The sequence below is a fragment of the Canis lupus genome, chromosome 14 (assembly GCF_003254725.2).
Source record: "Canis lupus dingo isolate Sandy chromosome 14, ASM325472v2, whole genome shotgun sequence".
In the NCBI taxonomy this organism is placed as follows: domain Eukaryota; kingdom Metazoa; phylum Chordata; class Mammalia; order Carnivora; family Canidae; genus Canis; species Canis lupus.
In genome coordinates this window covers 44760291-44778928 of record NC_064256.1, presented here as the reverse complement: position 1 = coordinate 44778928, position 18638 = coordinate 44760291, and the positions used below count along the sequence as shown (strand labels likewise).

Genomic DNA, 18638 nt, shown 5'->3' with positions numbered 1-18638 from the left:
CTTCCTCCTCTCCCTCTGCCCCCTACCCTAGCCACTCCTGTTCTCTTTCTCTCTCTCCCGTCAAATAAATAAATACAATCTTTTAAAAAAAATCTTAAAGTGTTTAGGGGTGAAGTACCATGACTTTAAAATTATTAGGATTCGGGGTGGGGGGAAAATGAACATATATATAAAGCAACATAATGTAAAAGTAGCAAAATGTTACCGACACATACAAATCAAATGTGTAAAAAAAGTTCATTATGGTATTCTATCAACTTTTCTGTAGGTTCAACATTTTTCATGATTAAAAATGGAAAAAAAACAGGATTAGATGTTGCATTAAAACTAACACTTGGTTATCATTAAATTAGTTGAAAAAACAAGCAAAAGATTTGCTTAGGTGATTTTTTTTCCTTTTTTAAACAATTAAATCATTTAGTGACACTGAAGTGCTATTTGACAGAGCATAGCACCCACAGTTTTCTGTTTTCCTTACAGAATGATCTTACTTAAGGAGTGCTTTGCAAGTACAGAGAAACCAAGGGTTGCATTAAAGGACATCCTTATTTCATCAAATCAATATACAAAGGGTACCTGTGATTTGCCACATTAAAGTTATGTGATCATAAATGCCACTACATGTAGCTAGGCTAAGTACTATTTTGCAAGACTTTTCTTTCAGATTTGTATATCCATGTGTGCTCTGGATTGCAATGTAAAACACTTTTATTATAAACTGCAATAACAAAGTTTGAAACCTACAACTCAACAAGCAAAAAACAAAACAAAAAAGCCCCCAAACCTGATTGAACATATATTTCTTCAAGGAAGACATACAAATGACCAACAAGCACAGAAAAAGGTGCTCAACATTACAACCCATTAGGGGAATGCAAATCAAGACCAGGAGATAACATCTCACTCCTATTAGGACAGCTACTATCAAAAAACTAAAAAATAACAAGTATTGGTAAAGGTGTAGAGACGATGGAAACCTTGTGCACTGTTGGCATGAATGTAAAATGGTGCAACCACTATGGAAACAGTATGGGGATTGCTCAAAAAAATTAAAAATAGAACTACCATCTCTAGCAATACCACTTCTGGGTATATACCCAAAAGAACTGGAGGCAGGGTCTTGAAGAGATATATGCATACCATTGTTCATAGTAGCATTATTCATAAGAGCCAAAAGGTGGAAGCAACCCAATATCCATCAAAGGACGAAGGGATAAACAAAATGTAGTATGTACATACAATGAGTATCACTCAGTTTTTGTTTTTTGTTTTTTGTTTTTTTTTTTTAAGAGGAGGGCAGCTTGGGTGGCTCAGGTTTAGCGCCACCTTCAGCCCAGGGTGTGATCCCGGAGGCCTGGGATCAAGTCCCACATTGGGCTCCCTACATGGAGCCTACTTTTCCCTCTGCCTGTGTCTCTGTCTCTCTGTCTCTCATAAATAAATAAATAAATAAATAAATAAATAAATAAATAAATAGGAAGGAAATTCTGACACGTGATATACATGCATCAGACTTGAGGACACTATGCTTAGTACAAAAAGGCAGTCACAAAAAGGCAAATACTGCATGATTTCACTTGTATAAGGAACTCAGAGTAGACAAATTCGTAGTAACAATAAGTAGAAGGGTCACTGTCAGTGGGGAGAGGAAATCTGGGAGTTCGTTTTAGCTTTGCACAATGAAGAGTCTGTGATTGGATGATGATGACAGCACAACAATGTGGATATACTCAGTGCCACTCAACTATACAATTAAAACTGGTTAAGATGGTAAATTAGGGGGGATCCCTGGGTGGCTCAGCGGTTTAGCGCCTGCCTTTGGCCCAGGGCGCGATCCTTGGAGTCCTGGGATCAAGTCCCGCGTCGGGCTCCCAGCATGGAGCCTGCTTCTCACTCCTCCTGTGTCTCTGCCTCTCTATGTCTATCTTAAATAAATAAATAAATCTTAAAAAAAAAGATGGTAAATTAGGTGTTTCGTGTATTTTACAATTAAAAACCTTATTTTTAAAAAAACTTTTAAACTTTTATTTTTATTTATTTATTTATTTAATTTTTTTTATTTATGATAGTCACACAGAGAGAGAGAGAGAGAGAGGCAGAGACACAGGCAGAGGGAGAAGCAGGCTCCATGCACCGGGAGCCCGATGTGGGATTCGATCCCGGGTCTCCAGGATCGCGCCCCGGGCCAAAGGCAGGCGCCAACCCGCTGCGCCACCCAGGGATCCCAAAAATTTTTAAACTTTTAAAAAGATTTTATCTATTTATTTGACAGAGAGAGAGCACAAACAGGGGAGTGGCAGGCAGAGGCTGAAGGAGAAGCAGGGTCTTTGCTGAGTGGGGAGCCTGATGCAGGGCTTGATCCTAGGACCGGGTTTCATGACCTGAGCCAAAGGCAGACATTTAACAGACTGAGCCACCCAGGCACCCCTAAAAACTTTAAAAAGGTAAAACACTGCACATATGTTAGATTCATTCATTTAAAAAACATTTTTTTCTCTTTGAAGAAGAAATACATATGGTTTTACAGAAAACTAGAAACATATTTCCTTCTTAAGAATATAACCTAGGGGCACTTGGATAACTAAACCAGTTAAGTGTGTCTAACTCTTGATTTTGGCTCAGGTCATGATCTCAGGGTCTTGAGACTGAGCCCTGTGTTGGGCTCTGCACTCAGTGCCGAGTCTGCTTGAGAATTTCCCTCCCCCCCCTCCCTCCACCTTCCCACTGCTCATGCTCTAAATCAATCAATAAAATCTTTAATATAAAAAATATAACGTATATTCTCACCAAACTGTTGATGTCTTTCCTTCCTGTCTCTTTTTAATGAATATTTGCTTGTTAAAATTGGGATCATGGGCTTGATATGTACTTGGATCAACTTTTCACTTAACATTCAATGAAACATCATTACAACAACAACAAAAAAACCCTCCAAATCTCTTTAGTCATTTGAATCATGTAGAATATACAAGGAGAGCCAGTACTTATTCACTGATAATTCATTATTATAAATTATTCTGTGACAGAATATCTTAGATGGAGCTCTGTGTCCAACTCACATTAATTCTGGAAAATAAATATGAGAACTACTACTGTGCCAAACGAATAAATTTTTTTAAAAAGATTTATTTATTTATTCATGAGAGACACGCAGAGAGAGAGGGGCAGAGACCCAGGCAGAGGGAGAAGCAGGCCCCACACAGGGAGCCTGACGTGGGACTTGATCCCGGGTCTCCAGGATCACGCCCAGGCTGAAGGCGGCGCTAAACCGCTGAGCCACCCAGGGATCCCCACAAATAGATATTTTTAAGGTAACAAACCACAATAGACATTATAAATGGCTGACTTTCCAACATCCATTCTACCCCTACTCCACTTAGCACAGTAATATAGTATATAAAACTGGCCCCATATCCAAGGGTGGTTCCTTATTAGTCTAAACCAGAAGTCAGTAAACTTTTTCTATAAAGGGTCAAATATTAAGTATTCTTCCTTTGTAGGTGATACATATGGTCTCTGTCACAACTATTTGACTCTGCCACTATAGTGCAAAAGCAGCCATAAGCAATAAGTATATGAATGTGTATAACTATGTTTTGATAAAACATTATAAAAATATATAGTAGGCCAGATTTGGTCCTGGGGCCTAGTTTGCACACCCTTGGTCTAAAATCATGGTGATTCTATCTTTTTGTACTAGAGAATGATCTGGAACTCAAGTTTAAACCAACCAGTATATGCACTTCTTTGGTAACAATTTATTTGTTCACTCCAGACACATGGCCTCATGGGTCTAAACAAATTGAAAAGATGATTCTTATTAAATGGTTTGGGAATAGGTATTACCACTACCACCAACTTTTTTTTAAAAGATTTTATTTACTTATTGAAGATTTTATTCATTTCAGAGAGAGAGTGAGAACGCACTAGCAAGCAGGGTGAGCAGCAGATGGGGAGGGTGAGGGACAAGCAGACTCTGCACTGAGCAGAGTCCAGGGGGTGGGGGTGGGGGGCTGATCCCACGACTCTGAGATCAAAACCCGAGCCTAAATCAAGAGTCGGCCATTTAACCAACTGAGCCACCGAGGTGTCCCACTTTATTTATTTATTTTAGAGAGTATGAGTGTCGGCAATAGTGGAGGGAAGGGCAGAAGGAGAGGATCTTAAGCAGACTCCCCAATGAGCATGGAGCCTTGACCCAGGGCTGGAGTCACAACACTGCAATCAATATCTTGAGTTGAAACCTTACTGTTGGCAGTTAACCTACACTACAAAGGAAACCAGGTACAGGATAAAGCTAGCACTACACTCTGTGGAGCAAAGAGATGGGGGAAAAAAAAATCTCGATACTTAATTATACTGTAGAATCGTTCAATCAATCAGCCTTGAAGTCTGCAGTAACCCAATACAGTCCCTCATTATTTTGGTCAGTTTAAATTGGCTCCAGAAAAGACTACATGAATTTATAATTCTGTGTTATTGAACAAGAATATGTGCTTTAGTCTACTACAATATGACAGGCAAAAAAGTGTTAATTTATACTTTACCATTAGTTTTAACTTTACATAGTATATTTAAAAAAGCAAACAAATGTTACTCTATTCCTTCAAATCTCACCTTTTTTTCAAGAAGAATTAGTTTAAACAGGATTAAGACCTAAAGAAAAAATATTGCGTTAAAGTAAGAAACTCAAGCATAACTCAAGCACTTATTCATTTGCCTTTTCCCTTTCTCAAACATAATCACATTGATTTAATCAATAATATTAGCTACAGTGCTTAAACTACATTGAAAATTGTGAACTTATACTGAAAAACTAAAAATTATGTATTAGTGAAGAACCACTTAACAAATTGTGCTTTTTGGAAGGAGTTGTTATTTTGCTTGAAATACCTGCAAGCTCCTTCAAGGGCAAGGACTATTCATTTATTTCTGGATGTCCAGGGCATTCACATAGTAGATACTCAATAAATGTTTGTTAAATGAATGATCAATTTGTGTATGTCCCAGTCAACATATCTTTAATAATAAAGATCAGAAGACATAAGTATAGATATTTTATTGGAAAATGTTTCACTCTCAGGGCAATATACAAACTACTCTGTAAGATTAAAACATGTTCCTTCCCATTCTAATTTCATGACATCTGAAATTACAAAGACAACAGAAAAAGGTATCCACCCCTGCACAGACAGTATTCCTATACCTTTCAAAATTTCTATCATATAAGCTCTACCAACACTTTCAACTTTTATCATTATGAGAACGGTCTTAGAACTAAAATATGGTATTCCACAATCTGCATTCGACCTTGTAGCATACAGAATTTGCTCAAATAAATGAATACAATTTTAGTACATTATAAAGTAAATAAGGTATCATACCTTATGTCGAAAATGAAGCACAAGATCTCGAGGAGACAGACCTACAATGTTAATAAAAAAGCTAATCTGTGATGACAATCTCTGGGTTTTGTCAAAGTTTCCTCCAATCAAAGGAAAGGTAGGTAAAAATAGGAATAGTAAGAATATAAAAATATTTATGTAATATTTGGTTATGCACACATTTACTCAGAATTTACCAAATTATTGTTAACAGTCAAATATAACATGGTCCAATAGGACTTACTACAATAATGGTAATGTTCTAAATCTGTATTGTCCAATACAGTAGCCACATATGTCCAATACAGAATATTTGAAATGTAGCAAGTATACTGACAAACTGGACTTTTTAATTTGATTTAATTTTTATTAATTCTAATCTAAATGTAAATAGCTACATGAGGCTAAGGGCTATTGTTGTAGACAATGTAGCTCTAACATTTTCTCCCCATTCTACAAATATCTTACAAATTATACAAGTTTAGAAATTATAAAGCGTATACTGTAGTGGAAATTTGAAGCTTATACTGTAGTGGCAGTCAATCATTTAAACATGGTTTTTGGTTGCCACACTCCATAGTTATTATTTCTAAATCACAGTCTTCTCCGATCATCTGCCACAGGACAAGAGAAAATAACTCAGAGAAAAATATATTCTCAGGAGTTTTGTGACCAGCTTACTTATAACAGGATTATAAATGCGAACTACCACAATTTGGCTACTTAATGCTAAAATAGGAATTGAGTGAGCATAAATCGCTGTGTGACGCAAACTTGTTTCTCATCATGAAAAGAGTATTTATTGAGTGTCAATTGAGTACCTTGGACACCAATGAATGTTCTGGATTATCAGAATAGCATAAATCATACACAGCTCCCAACTTGAAAAATCTTAGGACAGAAAAGAATTGAGCAGATCTCTCTCTTGCTCTCCCACTCTGTTATGACAGGGAATTGACTTGGCCAGCATTACCATAAGAAGAAAAAACTTCCGTTATACTTCTGAAAAGCAGAAATTTGCTTTATACAATAATAGCTCTAAAGATTGCTACAATTATGTTATAATCTTAATTAATACAAATACTAGTGAAGAAGATACTTAAGGAAGCAGCAACATCAAACACGGAAGAATTTAAATTTAGATCTCATACAGAAATTTAACTTTGATTATAAAGTTTTACATGCAACTTGGTTAATCAAATAACTCAGTTTAGAAAATGAAAAGAAATGAGGACATTGTTTCTGATTTGTAAAAAGCTACTTACCAAGATACACTTGGGATCCTTCTAATGAAGTTCCTCCCAAGGAACTATTCATATGTTCATAAAGCTCCTATAAAATATAGACTCAATTTAGAACATTTTACAATCATTTTAGACACTAAATTAGAAGTATGATGACCAGGAAAAAACTGGTTCTTTACCTGAGGCAGTTTGTTTTGCCAGACACTAACTTTAGTAACAGTAGAGGTCTTGCTGAAACCTTACCAGTTTCCAGTACTCCCTTCTTCTCTTCCTCCTCATTTTAAAGCTTAGTTCATTCACATGGTATGGATTCTAGGCTAAGTTCTCTCTACTTTCTTGCTAAACACCTAATTGTCCTATACTCACTAGAATCTAGGAGAGATCTATGTTCCATACATTAATGGCAGCCAAGAGAAAAACAAGCTATCCATCTTTAGAAAAACAGTCATGTAGTCTGTTTCTGGTTTTTTGGCTCCTTTTTTTTTTTTTTCATTGGGAGATTGGAACCAGAAGACTGATATATAAACATAACATGTATGTTAGCATATTATGTATACTAATTATGTGTTACTAATATCATGTATATTAGTAAGACAAGCAAATTTAGAGAAGCAATGCCCTAGCAAAAGAGCTATTTTCCATTAATAGAAGCACTTATGTTAATTATAGTCATTATTATTTCCTAATAAAAAGTGTGGTTAAATTTAATAAATATCGATTGTACATTTTTGGTAGATTCATTGCCCTTCAATATTCTTTTTTCAAGTTGCAAATTTTTGTGGGTTTTTTTCTTTTTAAATTTTTATTTAAATTCTAGTTAGTTAGCATACAGTGCAATATTGGTTTCAGGAGAATTCAGTTACATGTGCCCTCCTTAATCCTCATCACCCTTCTAGTCCACCCCCCACCCACCTCCTTCCAGCAACCCTCAGTTTGTTGGCTAAAGGGTCTCTTAAAGTTTGTTTCCCTCTCTCCCCTTTTTCCCCTCCCCTCCCATATGTTCATTTATTTTGTTTCTTAAATTCCACATACGACTGAAATCATATGGTGCTTTCTCAGACTTCTTTTACTTAGTACAATACACTCTAGCTCCATGCATGTTGTCGCAAATGGCAAGATTTCATACCACATCTTCTTTATCCATTCATCAGTTGATGGACGTCTGGCCTCTTTCCATAGTTTGGCTATTGTTGATAATGCTGCACTGGGATACATGTACCCCTTTGAATCTCTATCCTTTAGGATAAATACCTAGTAGTGCAATTGCTGGATCATAGGTCAATGTTATTTTTAAAGAAGAATGTCTTTCTTAAGTAATAATATTATCTTTACAGTATTACTGACAAGATTTATTTGATTCATTGAATTTGTTTTCAGCCAAATATATCTATAGAGGGATACAGTTACCTTTAGAATGGAAATTTGGGAAAAATCCTTCTCTTCAAAATATGCATGTGTAATGAGCTGAAGTTTTGCTTGAAGTAAGCCATAGAGAGGCTTAAAGAAGAAAAAAAAAGTACTATTAGTTTGATAATAGTAAAAAAAAAAAATGTTACAGCTTTGTAATTGAAAGAACAGGAAGAAAAACTAATTTAACTTATTATTTTGTATACTGCAACAAAATTATTCCTTAACTCTTATTTTTATTTTAGACCCTCTTCTACTATTTCCATCCTTATTTTCAATGTTCTTTTCTAGATTATTTTCTGATTTCTATGTCTCAGAATACAGAGACCATAGTGTATATATATATTCTAATTAATTAAAACAAGTAATACTGGAAGAGTCCCCCTGCAATATCCCTGTTAATATATCATTATTACCATCTAAAATATCCTAGTATAGGGTGCCTGGGTGGCACAGTCAGTTAATTGGCTCAGGACATGATCCTGGAATTCTGGGATCAAGCCCTGCATAGGGCTCCCTCCCTGTTCAGCAGAGAGTCTGCTTCTCCCTCTCCCTCTGTTCCGCCTCCTGCCTGGGCTCGCTTTCTCTCTCAAATAAATAAATAAAATCTAAAAAAATAAAAATTAAAAGAGTATCTAAGTATAAAGTCATTAAATTTTTATATATTTTAAATATATATTTTCATATATTTACATATATATAGAATACAATGCACTACAAACACCAAACTTTTTTGCGTGAGCTAGCTCTCCCTACCCTCTATGCCTGTTTAAAGACAGGTAAAATCGGATTTTCATCCCAATTTTATCACTTCATAGTTACAGGTCTAGACATTTTTTTTCTCTCATACATCTTTATTTGTAAAATGAGAGCAATAAATACTTACATCTCACTGTTTTTATATGAGGATTCAAATGACAATTATATCTAAAAAGCATTTGGTATAGAATACTTAACATAAAAAGACCTGATAAATGACATTTATTATTATAATTGGGTTTTTTTTTGTGTGTGTGTTTTTTAATTATAATTGTTCTTTGAAGAAAGATTACCCAGGAAGCCTTTCAACATGTCGCACTTGCTTTAATATCTGGTATTCCTATGCTTTGGTCATCTGGCCCAGTATGAAAAAAGTGATTCATTGATGTCTATCTTTCAGGTTACTCTTCTAGAAACTACGTATAATCTACCAATGTTCTGATATTGGGGTCTTTTACAGCCATGCCTTTTTAAGAAGTCTATTCTTGCCCTCTCTTTAAAATTAAGATCTTGGAAGAAATATCTGATCCTCAAAATCTTATTATTAAGGCCCATAGTATAAATTTACAAATTATTGTTATTCAGGACTTTTTTAAAGCTTAGTAGTAGAAGCCAAAATAAATCCTATTTTGCAAAAACTCAACATTTATTAAGCAGCCTACATTTAAATTGTCCATGGATATGAGATACATGTAATCTGATCAACTTGTACACAGAGTAATTTTAAAGTATTGTTATTGTACAATTCATTATGTCATTTCTGTTCCTCAAAAATTTTAAGTTTTTAAACACTTGTTTATTTTTTAGAGAGAGAGTGCTCATGTGAGCAGGGGGAGGGATAGAGGGAAGGGAGAGGGAGAGAGAAAGAATCCCAAGCCGACTTCCTGCTGAGCGCAGAAACCAACCCTGCTTCAACCTCATAACTCTGAGATCATGCCCTGAGCTGGAATCAAGAGGCACTTAACTGACTGAACTACCCAGGTGCCCCCCAAAGTTTCAGTTTTTAAAGAGCAAGTTAAGGCTACAGTTATTCATTATCAAGAGTCATATACTTTTATATCATCAGTAAAATATGAGTGATATTTTTGAGTTTTAGTAATATATTATTTATCCAAAGTCTTGAAAACAAAATTAAAATGGATAAATGAAATAGATCAGCAACCTCATTTTGATCAAATCTCAACCTCTTTTCCAAATACCTAGCTAGGAGGTTTCCTTCGTCTTATCTAGTTGTGGGTAGAGGTGCAAATGAGAGTAAAACTGCTGAAGGGCAAAGAGAAAGAGGAGATGCATGAGAATAAATAAGAGCCCCTAATGAATTTTAATCTATTACTATTTCCATAATCTCTCCTTATTCTAATAATGCCTTATTCTCAAGCAAAACCCTGCCACGAACATTTAACAAACACATTAACAAGTTATTTGGTCTCTTACCAACTTGCTTAGAACACAGACACTTTTCTGAACGGTCTCTCTGGTGACATCTGCTTGCCGTACTTTCAATGCCTATAAAAAAGTCATTATTAGAAATATTTCATGGAAATATTTAAAAATCATTATCTTCCAATATAAAAATAACAGTGAGAAAAATTTCTTACATTTAGTTAAATTCCAAATTTATTCATAATCTCAGAATATATATTTATTGAACAAGTCAGCCAGGAAACTTTGTGCCAGAATCTGGTAGGCACTAGAAATATAACAGCGAGAGATTATCCCTACTCTTCAAGAAACTTACTCTGTGGGATCCCTGGGTGGCGCAGCGGTTTGGCGCCTGCCTTTGGCCCAGGGCGCGATCCTGGAGACCCGGGATCGAATCCCACATCAGGCTCCCGGTGCATGGAGCCTGCTTCTCCCTCTGCCTGTGTCTCTGCCTCTCTCTCTCTGTGACTATCATAAATAAATGAAAGTTAAAAAAAAAAAAAAAAATCTAAAAAAAAAAAAAAAAGAAACTTACTCTGTGATTAAGAGTACCTCATGTATAAGTTGCCACACCCATAATGCAAACCAAATGTCCTTGATTCTCGTTTGAAAATGGGCACCCTTTCAGAGACTACTGTTGCTGGTGGGAAGAGGCTAGTTTAGGATGACAAAAACAGCTTGTTTCTCCCAAGACGGAAGTACTAGCAGACAGTTAAGGTGCTTTTCTACACTGCCTGGAGTTTATGCTGGCAAACTGGTATTGTAGCCCAGCTCTGAGCCAGAGTTCATGCCTTGACGATTCTGAGGAGGACTATGTGAGATGTCTATTGTTCTCTACTAGTAAAGAACAAGCCTTCATTTGATCAACCTCAGATAATGTGGTGAAAGAAGTAAGAACTAATCTTCCCCTCTGTAGTGTACTGCCTGACATCTCCTTGGACTTGTCCTGAGGACCAAGGGGTTTTAGTGTCTTCAAACGACTGACAACTAGTCACTAAACTAAGAATAGAGCCTTCCCTCAATCTGTTTTCTACCTTTCTGCCTTCATTAATCTATCAGGTCTTACTTTCCTTCAAAGGGAATCAGTCTTTCTCCTAGGTTCTAGGTCCTTCTGACACCTGTCTTATCCCCCTGGTTATTAGGTGACAATAAAAAAATTGGAGAAAATGGCAATCCCAATATATTGTGGAATGGGTCAGACCCAGGGGGAGAGAAGACAGGCAGCATGAAATGCCATTTAAAGGCTATGCAGAGGGACACCTGGGTGGCTCAGTGGTTGGGTGCCTGCCTTCAGCTCAGGTCATGATCCCAGGATCCGGGATCGAGTCCCGCATATCAGGCTCCCTGCAAAGAGCCTGCTTCTCGCTCTGCCTATGTCTCTGCCTCTCTCTCTCTCAGTCTGTGTCTCTCATGAATAAATAAGTAAATCTTAAAAAAAAAAAAAAAAAAAAAAGGCTATGCAGAGCATGAGAACTGTTAATACTGACCAGCTTTGGAGAATTTTATTAGTGTTTACACTATCTATAGGGGATGAGAGTAAAAGGAACAGATATCCAAGAAAGGGGCGGGGGGCAACTCAGTTCATCTCATAGAAACATACTGTTAAGGGTAACAGTATATGAAGCAATCAAATGCACAAAGCTACCAGGATATCTCTTACTCTCAGGTTTATCTTTATCTTTAAATTCAGTTATTCATTTTGCAAATATTTACAAGGTGTGTCCTATATTCCAGGCCCTATGCACAAAGGGCTGTTTCACAGTAGTTAACTACTTTGGGTATGGTGGAGTTTGCACCTGCAATTTATTTTGAAATGGTTCAGGGAAAAATACAGACACACACAAAGTAAATGTTGTAGAACATCAACAATTGTTGAATCTAGACAATGGGTACATTGGTGTTCATCGTACAATTGTAAAAATTTATCTGCATGTTTGAAATGGTCATTATAGTCTATGGCCATACCACCCTGAATGCGCCAGATCTCAACTGAAATGGTCATTATAAAAAGATAAGAAAATTCTGAAAGATTTACTAAGTTAATCATTCATCTGAGGAGGCTCTTAAAACTTATAATTGCCTAGCCTCTATTACCAGAGATTCTAATTCAAGTCAGAAGGAAATGCCAGGTGTGGATTAAAAAGAAAGTCTCCAAGTAATTCCCATTAAAAAAAAAAAAAAAATCACTGTTTTAGAGCAGTGTTTCCAATCTGGACTACATATTGGAATCACCCAAGAAGCTTTTGAAACACCTGATAACTGGGATGCCTCAGTGGCTCAGTGGTTGAGTGTTTGCCTTCAGCTTAGAGTGTGATCCCGGAGTTCCAGGATCGAGGCCCATCCACATCGGGCTCCCTGCATGGAACCTGCTTCTCCCTCTGCCTATGCCTCTGCCTCTCTCTCAGTCACTCATGAAAAAATAAATAAAATCTTTAAAAAAAAAAAAAACCTTCTGATAACGAGGATATTAAATCAAAATTTCTGGGGTTGGGATCTACTCATCTCTAGAATTTAAAGCTCTCCAGGTGACGCCAATGTGCAGCTGAAGTTGCAGAACACTCACTACTTTAGAGTATTAATGATGTCATGAATGCAAGAGATTTTTTACTCACAGAGTATCTTCATTAAAACAAAACACACAAACACACACATACACACACACACAAACCGGTGCTGCTCAGAAGCAACCATGGAAGGGGAAGCTACGCATCTTGGCTTACGTGAATCTATTAATTAGAGCTATTATAGTAATGCAGGCAGGTAATTTAAGAATTAACAAAATCTTAGTTGTAGATAATTAAGATAAATGCAAGTCTTTCAAAGCTACTACAAGTACTTTCCATTAATTCTAAACAGCTGCTTAAAGAACACACATTATCATTTCATTTTTGTAAATTACATACCAAACACTAGAAAAAGAAAATTAAACTATAAAGTTTAAATACAGTATTTTGAAGACAAATGGACAATTTAGGTATCACTATACAAAAACAACGCACAAAATATTTTATGGTAATTAGTCACCCATGTCAATTTACAAAAATATTCATGTGAATGAGCTGGTACTATAGGGAAAACAATTTCAAGTTGTTTATAAAAATCTAAAATAGCATCAGTGTTTTTGTTGTTGTTGTTCACTGTAACTACCATACCTTGGCTTCAATTTGTCGGTAGCAGGAGATACCATATACTGTGGCTCCGTTTCCATTTCTGGGTGGCAAGTGAAAAAACACAGTATCTAAGAGATAGACAGAAAAATGTAATTACCAAAGTGAATTACCTTTATTAATAAGTAATGTAAACTGAAGTTATTACAATACAGTTAATTACAGCCAAAGAGATGATGTAACAAGGAATCCATGTCATACTACCTCTAGCATCACAACCATTGGTTTCTTAGAATCCCTCTCACTTAGAATCCCTCTTACCATGTACATTCATTAATGCACATTCTCAAAAGGTGAATTATAACAGGTTAAAATTGAAACTACAATAATTTATCTCTGAAAATACGTTATCTATTCCAGATTAAAGGAAAGTAGAGAATCATACAAACAAGAGGCAACACATGAATCTTGGATAGATCCAAGAAATTCTTGGAATAAGTGGGGAAATTTGAACATAGATATTAGATATTATTGAATTACTGTTAAATCTTAGCTGTGATAATGGTACTGTAAATTATCCTGAAAAATGATCTTATTCTTAGGAGTGCATGCCAAAGTATTTGGAGGTAAACTGTTACAATGTCTGCAACATAGTGTTACTTTCATATAATAAAGGCAAAACTGTACATATACATAAATACAAAGAAAAACTGTGGAATTATTCACTATACTATTCTTTCAACTTTTCTATATGTTTAAAAGCTTTCATAATAAAAGAGTTAGGAAGAAAAGATTTGCAAGGTTAAAAACAATGTATTTAAGTTTTACATTAAACTGCATGGTAACATTTGCTTCATTTCATATGAAAATTATTAAGTAGAAGGAAAAGAGGTAATTAAGTTTAATCTGGTGTTTTGGTAGAGCCCATAATGCCATGGTAAAACATGTCCTTTGTTAAGCCAGTCAAAGCACTCACAGTGTCATAGGAGACTCAGTATAACTTCACAGCATTGCTTTCTCTGAGGGTATTAACATGGTCTTTTTATACACGAACATTTTTAAGATTGTATCTTTAAGTAATATCTACACTGAACATGGGGCTTGAATTCACAGCCTCAAGATCGAGTGTCACATGCTCCACCAACTGAGCCAGCCAGTCACCCCTTACAGTAAGCTTTTAGGCAGAGCACTCAATAGCAGTGGCTCCAGGGGCAGAGAAGCAATCCCACATGGACACTGGAGTACTAACTTAGTAAGTTTGCATCTAGAGCCCCATAACCCTTTAGTTTCCCTCTGAGAGGAGTCTGAGGTGTAAATGCAGGAACTGCTACTAGCAGCAGATGTCCTAATCTGGCCAAGCACTTACTCTGGCCAGGGATCCTGGCAAAGGAGTGACCAACATTCACTAACATTACCAGCGTAAGCCCAGCACTCCTCTGGATATCTTTAGTGCATGACTAGTCATCTCCAAACAAGCATTTAAATATTTTATGAATAGTCACAAGAAGCCAAAGGCCTTATATTTATCAAAACACTTAGAATCTGTCTTGGTAAATTAAAAAAAAAAAAAAAAAAGGCACCTACTAATTGCTCCATTGTTTACATACCTTCCTGGTAGTTGTGTGCGCCATCTGGTAAGGCAAGGAAGGGCAAATACTTCCATTCTTCAGGTAAAGTGTGGCTGTCATGTCCATCTCCTGGAATCAGGGGCGGGTAAGAGAATTCAACCTAAAATAGTAAGGAATGTTAGCTCAAAGGGAACATTTTATCCTGATAGGCAAAAATACATTTTTTTTAAATTTTATTTTTATTTTTTTAAAGATTTTATTTATTTATTCATGACAGAGAGAGAGAGAGAGATTGAGAGAGAAAAGCAGGCTGAGCAGGGAGCCTGACGCAGGACTCGATCCCCGGTCTCCAGGATCACACCCTGGGCTGAAGGTGGCGCAAACCAGTGGGCCACTGGGGCTGCCCCATTTTTTATTTTTTAAGATTAAAAAAAAAAAAAAAAAAAAAGGTTTATTTATTTGAGAGAGAGGGAGAGAGCGAGCGAGCACCTGAGAGAGTACACAAGTGGAGGGAGAGGCAAAGGAAGAAACTCTAAGGCACACTCCCTGCTGAGTGTGGAGCAGGACACAGGGCTCTATTTCACAACCCATGGGATCATGACCTGCGCCTATGTCTCAAGTCTGCAGCTTAACTGACTGAGCTACTGAGGTGCCGGGGCAAAAAATAATAATAATAAAATAAAAATAAAAATAAAAAAATTAAGGATTTATTTGAGAGAGAGAGAGAAAGAGAGAGCGTGCACACATGTCAGGGGGTGGGAGGCAGAAGGAGAGAGAGAATCTCAAGCCGACTCCACACTTAACAGAGAGCCAATGTAGGGCTGGATCTCGTAACTCCGAGATCATGACCTGAGCCGATATCAAGTCTGTTTGTTGCTCAACTGACTAAGCTACCCAGGCACCCCTCCCCCACCCAAATACTTTTAAATTCGGAATGAATGATGTAAGGATTAGCCACACTTACTGATACCATTTGGCATTATTAGCAAACCTACTATACAGAAGAGGGAAAAGATATAAGGAATAAAAAGGAGGAAAGATTCATGTCTCTTCCCCTTTCTGATTTAAAAGTTTTTAGATTTTAATGTGCATAAAAGGATGGGGGTAGTAGTGACAGTGACTGGACTGCAGATTTACATTTGGGAACTATCATCAAATAGATGGTAATTGAAGCAATGAAGCCCTGAGAAATGCCAATATCCTACTAAATTGAGAAGAGGAGGCCCAACAAAGAAGCCTGAGAAGTTTGAGCCAAGATTTAGGTTTGCCTCCCCATCAACTGGCTCCCTTGCTCACAATATTTGTAGCTTTGAGCTACGTTTTTAGTATGGCGTTGGTAAGAGGACTTAATGGGCCAGCATTAATCAACTTTTCAGGTTACCTTTTTTTCCAATACTGAGAACTGATTAGTGAAAGTTTAATGAAATTTCTCCAACACTACTGTGTTGTATAGAAATAACAAAGTTTTTAGTATAAACTTTCAGTTTCTGGTATTCCCCAAATTTATCAGCATTTTCTCTGTTTCTATTTTCTTTTTGTTATTTCAATGAGACTTTTGGAGAGGAAGGAAGAATTAAGTGGATGGGACTTGTTATATTGACTTAGAAGTTTTAGGTGATTTAATTTTCTTTCAAAATACATTTATGTAGGAATTTATACTGCATTAGTAGTAATACACAGTTGCACCTGCACGTGGTTTTCAATCACATAGGTCCACACATAAGCAAATCTTCGTACAGTACAGTATTTTATTTTCACTTGTGTATTATTTTCTTAACATTTTTTTTTCTCTAGCTTACTTTAAGAATATGGTGTATAATACATATAGCATCCAAAATATGTATTATTCAACTGTTCATGCTATCAGTGAGGCTTCCAATTAACAGGCTATAAGTGGTTAAATTTTGGGGGAGTCAAAAGTTATACATGGCATCTCTAATCCCCACATTGTTCAAGGGTTAACTGTATACACTAATGTTGGAATATAGGACTAAGAATCACTTTTACAGACTATCTTTAATGTGGAAAGATATGATGGCTCATCTTCTCACACCTCAATGGAATGAATCAAGATACCGCTTGAGTCATATGAGAGTTATAAAAGGGCTTTAAAAGTGATTGTTTAAATAGCTGACCTAGTTCCATATTTAAAATCTTCAAAAATGCCAAAAAGGGACACCTGGGTGGCTCAGCAGTTGGGTGTCTGCCTTTGGCTCAGGGTGTGATCCTGGAGTCCCAGGATTGGGTCCTGCATTGGGCTTCCTGCATGGAGCCTGCTTCTCCCTCTGCCTATATCTATGCCTCTCTGTCTCCCATGAGTAAATAAAATCTTTTAAAATTTTTGAAAAATAAATAAAAATACAAAAAAGGACTATACACTAAGAAGATTCCCTCTCACCCTTGACACTACCACCTTGGCTACCCACTCATCTTCCAGCCCCTACCTTCAAAACAACCAATGTTTTCAGTTTGAAAGGATTTTTAAAAGGTTTGGGTTATGGACAGAGTAAAACTTTTCTCTCAGCAGTCACTTAAGTTCAATTAACTGAAGGCTGAACATAGATAATCTCAAATTACATTTCACATTTCTATTTCTCTGTATCTTTTTCTTCTCTCTGTATCTTTTCTATATGGAGGTTTCACATATTGTGTGGAGGAACTGTAGGATCTGACAAAGAGGTAATGGAGACATATTCAAAATTGGAAATCTAAATATTCATCCGAAGAGCAATCACATAAATTTTGCATCAGTTCTACACAGCTGTGAAAAAGAATGTTAGATTTGCATATACTGATAAAGCAAGGCAGGTAGGATATAAAGTGTCCCCTAGAGTCATCTGGCTGGCTCAGTCAGTAGAACATGTGACCCAATCTCAGGGTCCTGAGTTCAAGCTCCACAATGGGCATGGAGCAAAGGAGGGAGAGGAAGGGAGGGAGGGGAAAAGAAAAGAATCCTCTAGTCAGATTGCATTTATGTGGTCCTCAGAAACAAAAGGCTGAAAAAACAACAAAACAGTAACACAGTACCCTGGTGTGAACTCTGAGTACTTCAAAAGTACCCTTTGTTTGCCTTTTAATAAGGAAATATCCATCCATTCCATTGTCAGAGAACCATACAACTAATAGAAGCCACCAAGCCAAACAGCACCAAATTAAACACATCCGTAGTCCTCACAGATCTGATGGCATACGAGGTACACTTCCTAGAGATGCTGAGTCAGCTGCTCTGCCTCTGCTCCTTTCTAGGCACCTTGTGGATTCCACCTACCCTTCACTCAGAAGGATGGGTGTTCTCTTTACAGTTAAAACATTTTAGGCAGCAAAGTCAAGGTTTTATCATGTTTTTCTCTTTAAAGAAAACACTGGATGTAGAAGACATGTCTTCTTGAAGTTATGTTTGCTCTGCCAAATTTGTAAAAGTCAACACTACAAGAGAACTGGCACTCTACCCTTTTAGTTTCTTAAAAAGTTGACAAATGACTATACTTGTCAGCTATTTCTTTTTTTTTTTTTTTAAAGATTTTATTTATTTATTCATGAGAATGCACAGAGAGGAGAGAGAGAGAGGCAGAGACGCAGGCAGAGGGAGAAGCAGGCTCCACGCACCGGGAGCCCGACGTGGGATTTGATCCCGGGTCTCCAGGATCGCGTGCCCTGGGCCAAAGGCAGGCGCCAAACCGCTGCGCCACCCAGGAATCCCCTAGTCAGCTATTTCTGAAACAGACTGTGCTTAACACTCCTCTACCT

At 36.8% G+C, this 18638-nt stretch overlaps 1 protein-coding gene across 7 annotated transcripts in view; it reads right to left on the bottom strand.

Moving 5' to 3' along the window:
* AVL9 (AVL9 cell migration associated) overlaps nt 1–18638 on the bottom strand; it is an 80502-nt gene that overhangs the window by 46533 nt on the left and 15331 nt on the right. For all 7 annotated transcript variants that reach the window (XR_004804864.2, XR_007402083.1, XR_003143144.3 and 4 more), the window contains exons 2-8: nt 14931–15051; nt 13369–13454; nt 10229–10300; nt 8036–8125; nt 6650–6716; nt 5385–5425; nt 4618–4656 (exon numbers count right to left, since the gene is read on the bottom strand). Coding sequence is in view for 3 of the 7 variants with exons in the window: in XM_049093783.1 (XP_048949740.1) it covers nt 4618–4656; nt 5385–5425; nt 6650–6716; nt 8036–8125; nt 10229–10300; nt 13369–13454; nt 14931–15051 (516 nt within the window). In the remaining 4 variants the exon portion in view is untranslated. The remainder of the gene's footprint in view (nt 1–4617; nt 4657–5384; nt 5426–6649; nt 6717–8035; nt 8126–10228; nt 10301–13368; nt 13455–14930; nt 15052–18638) is intronic.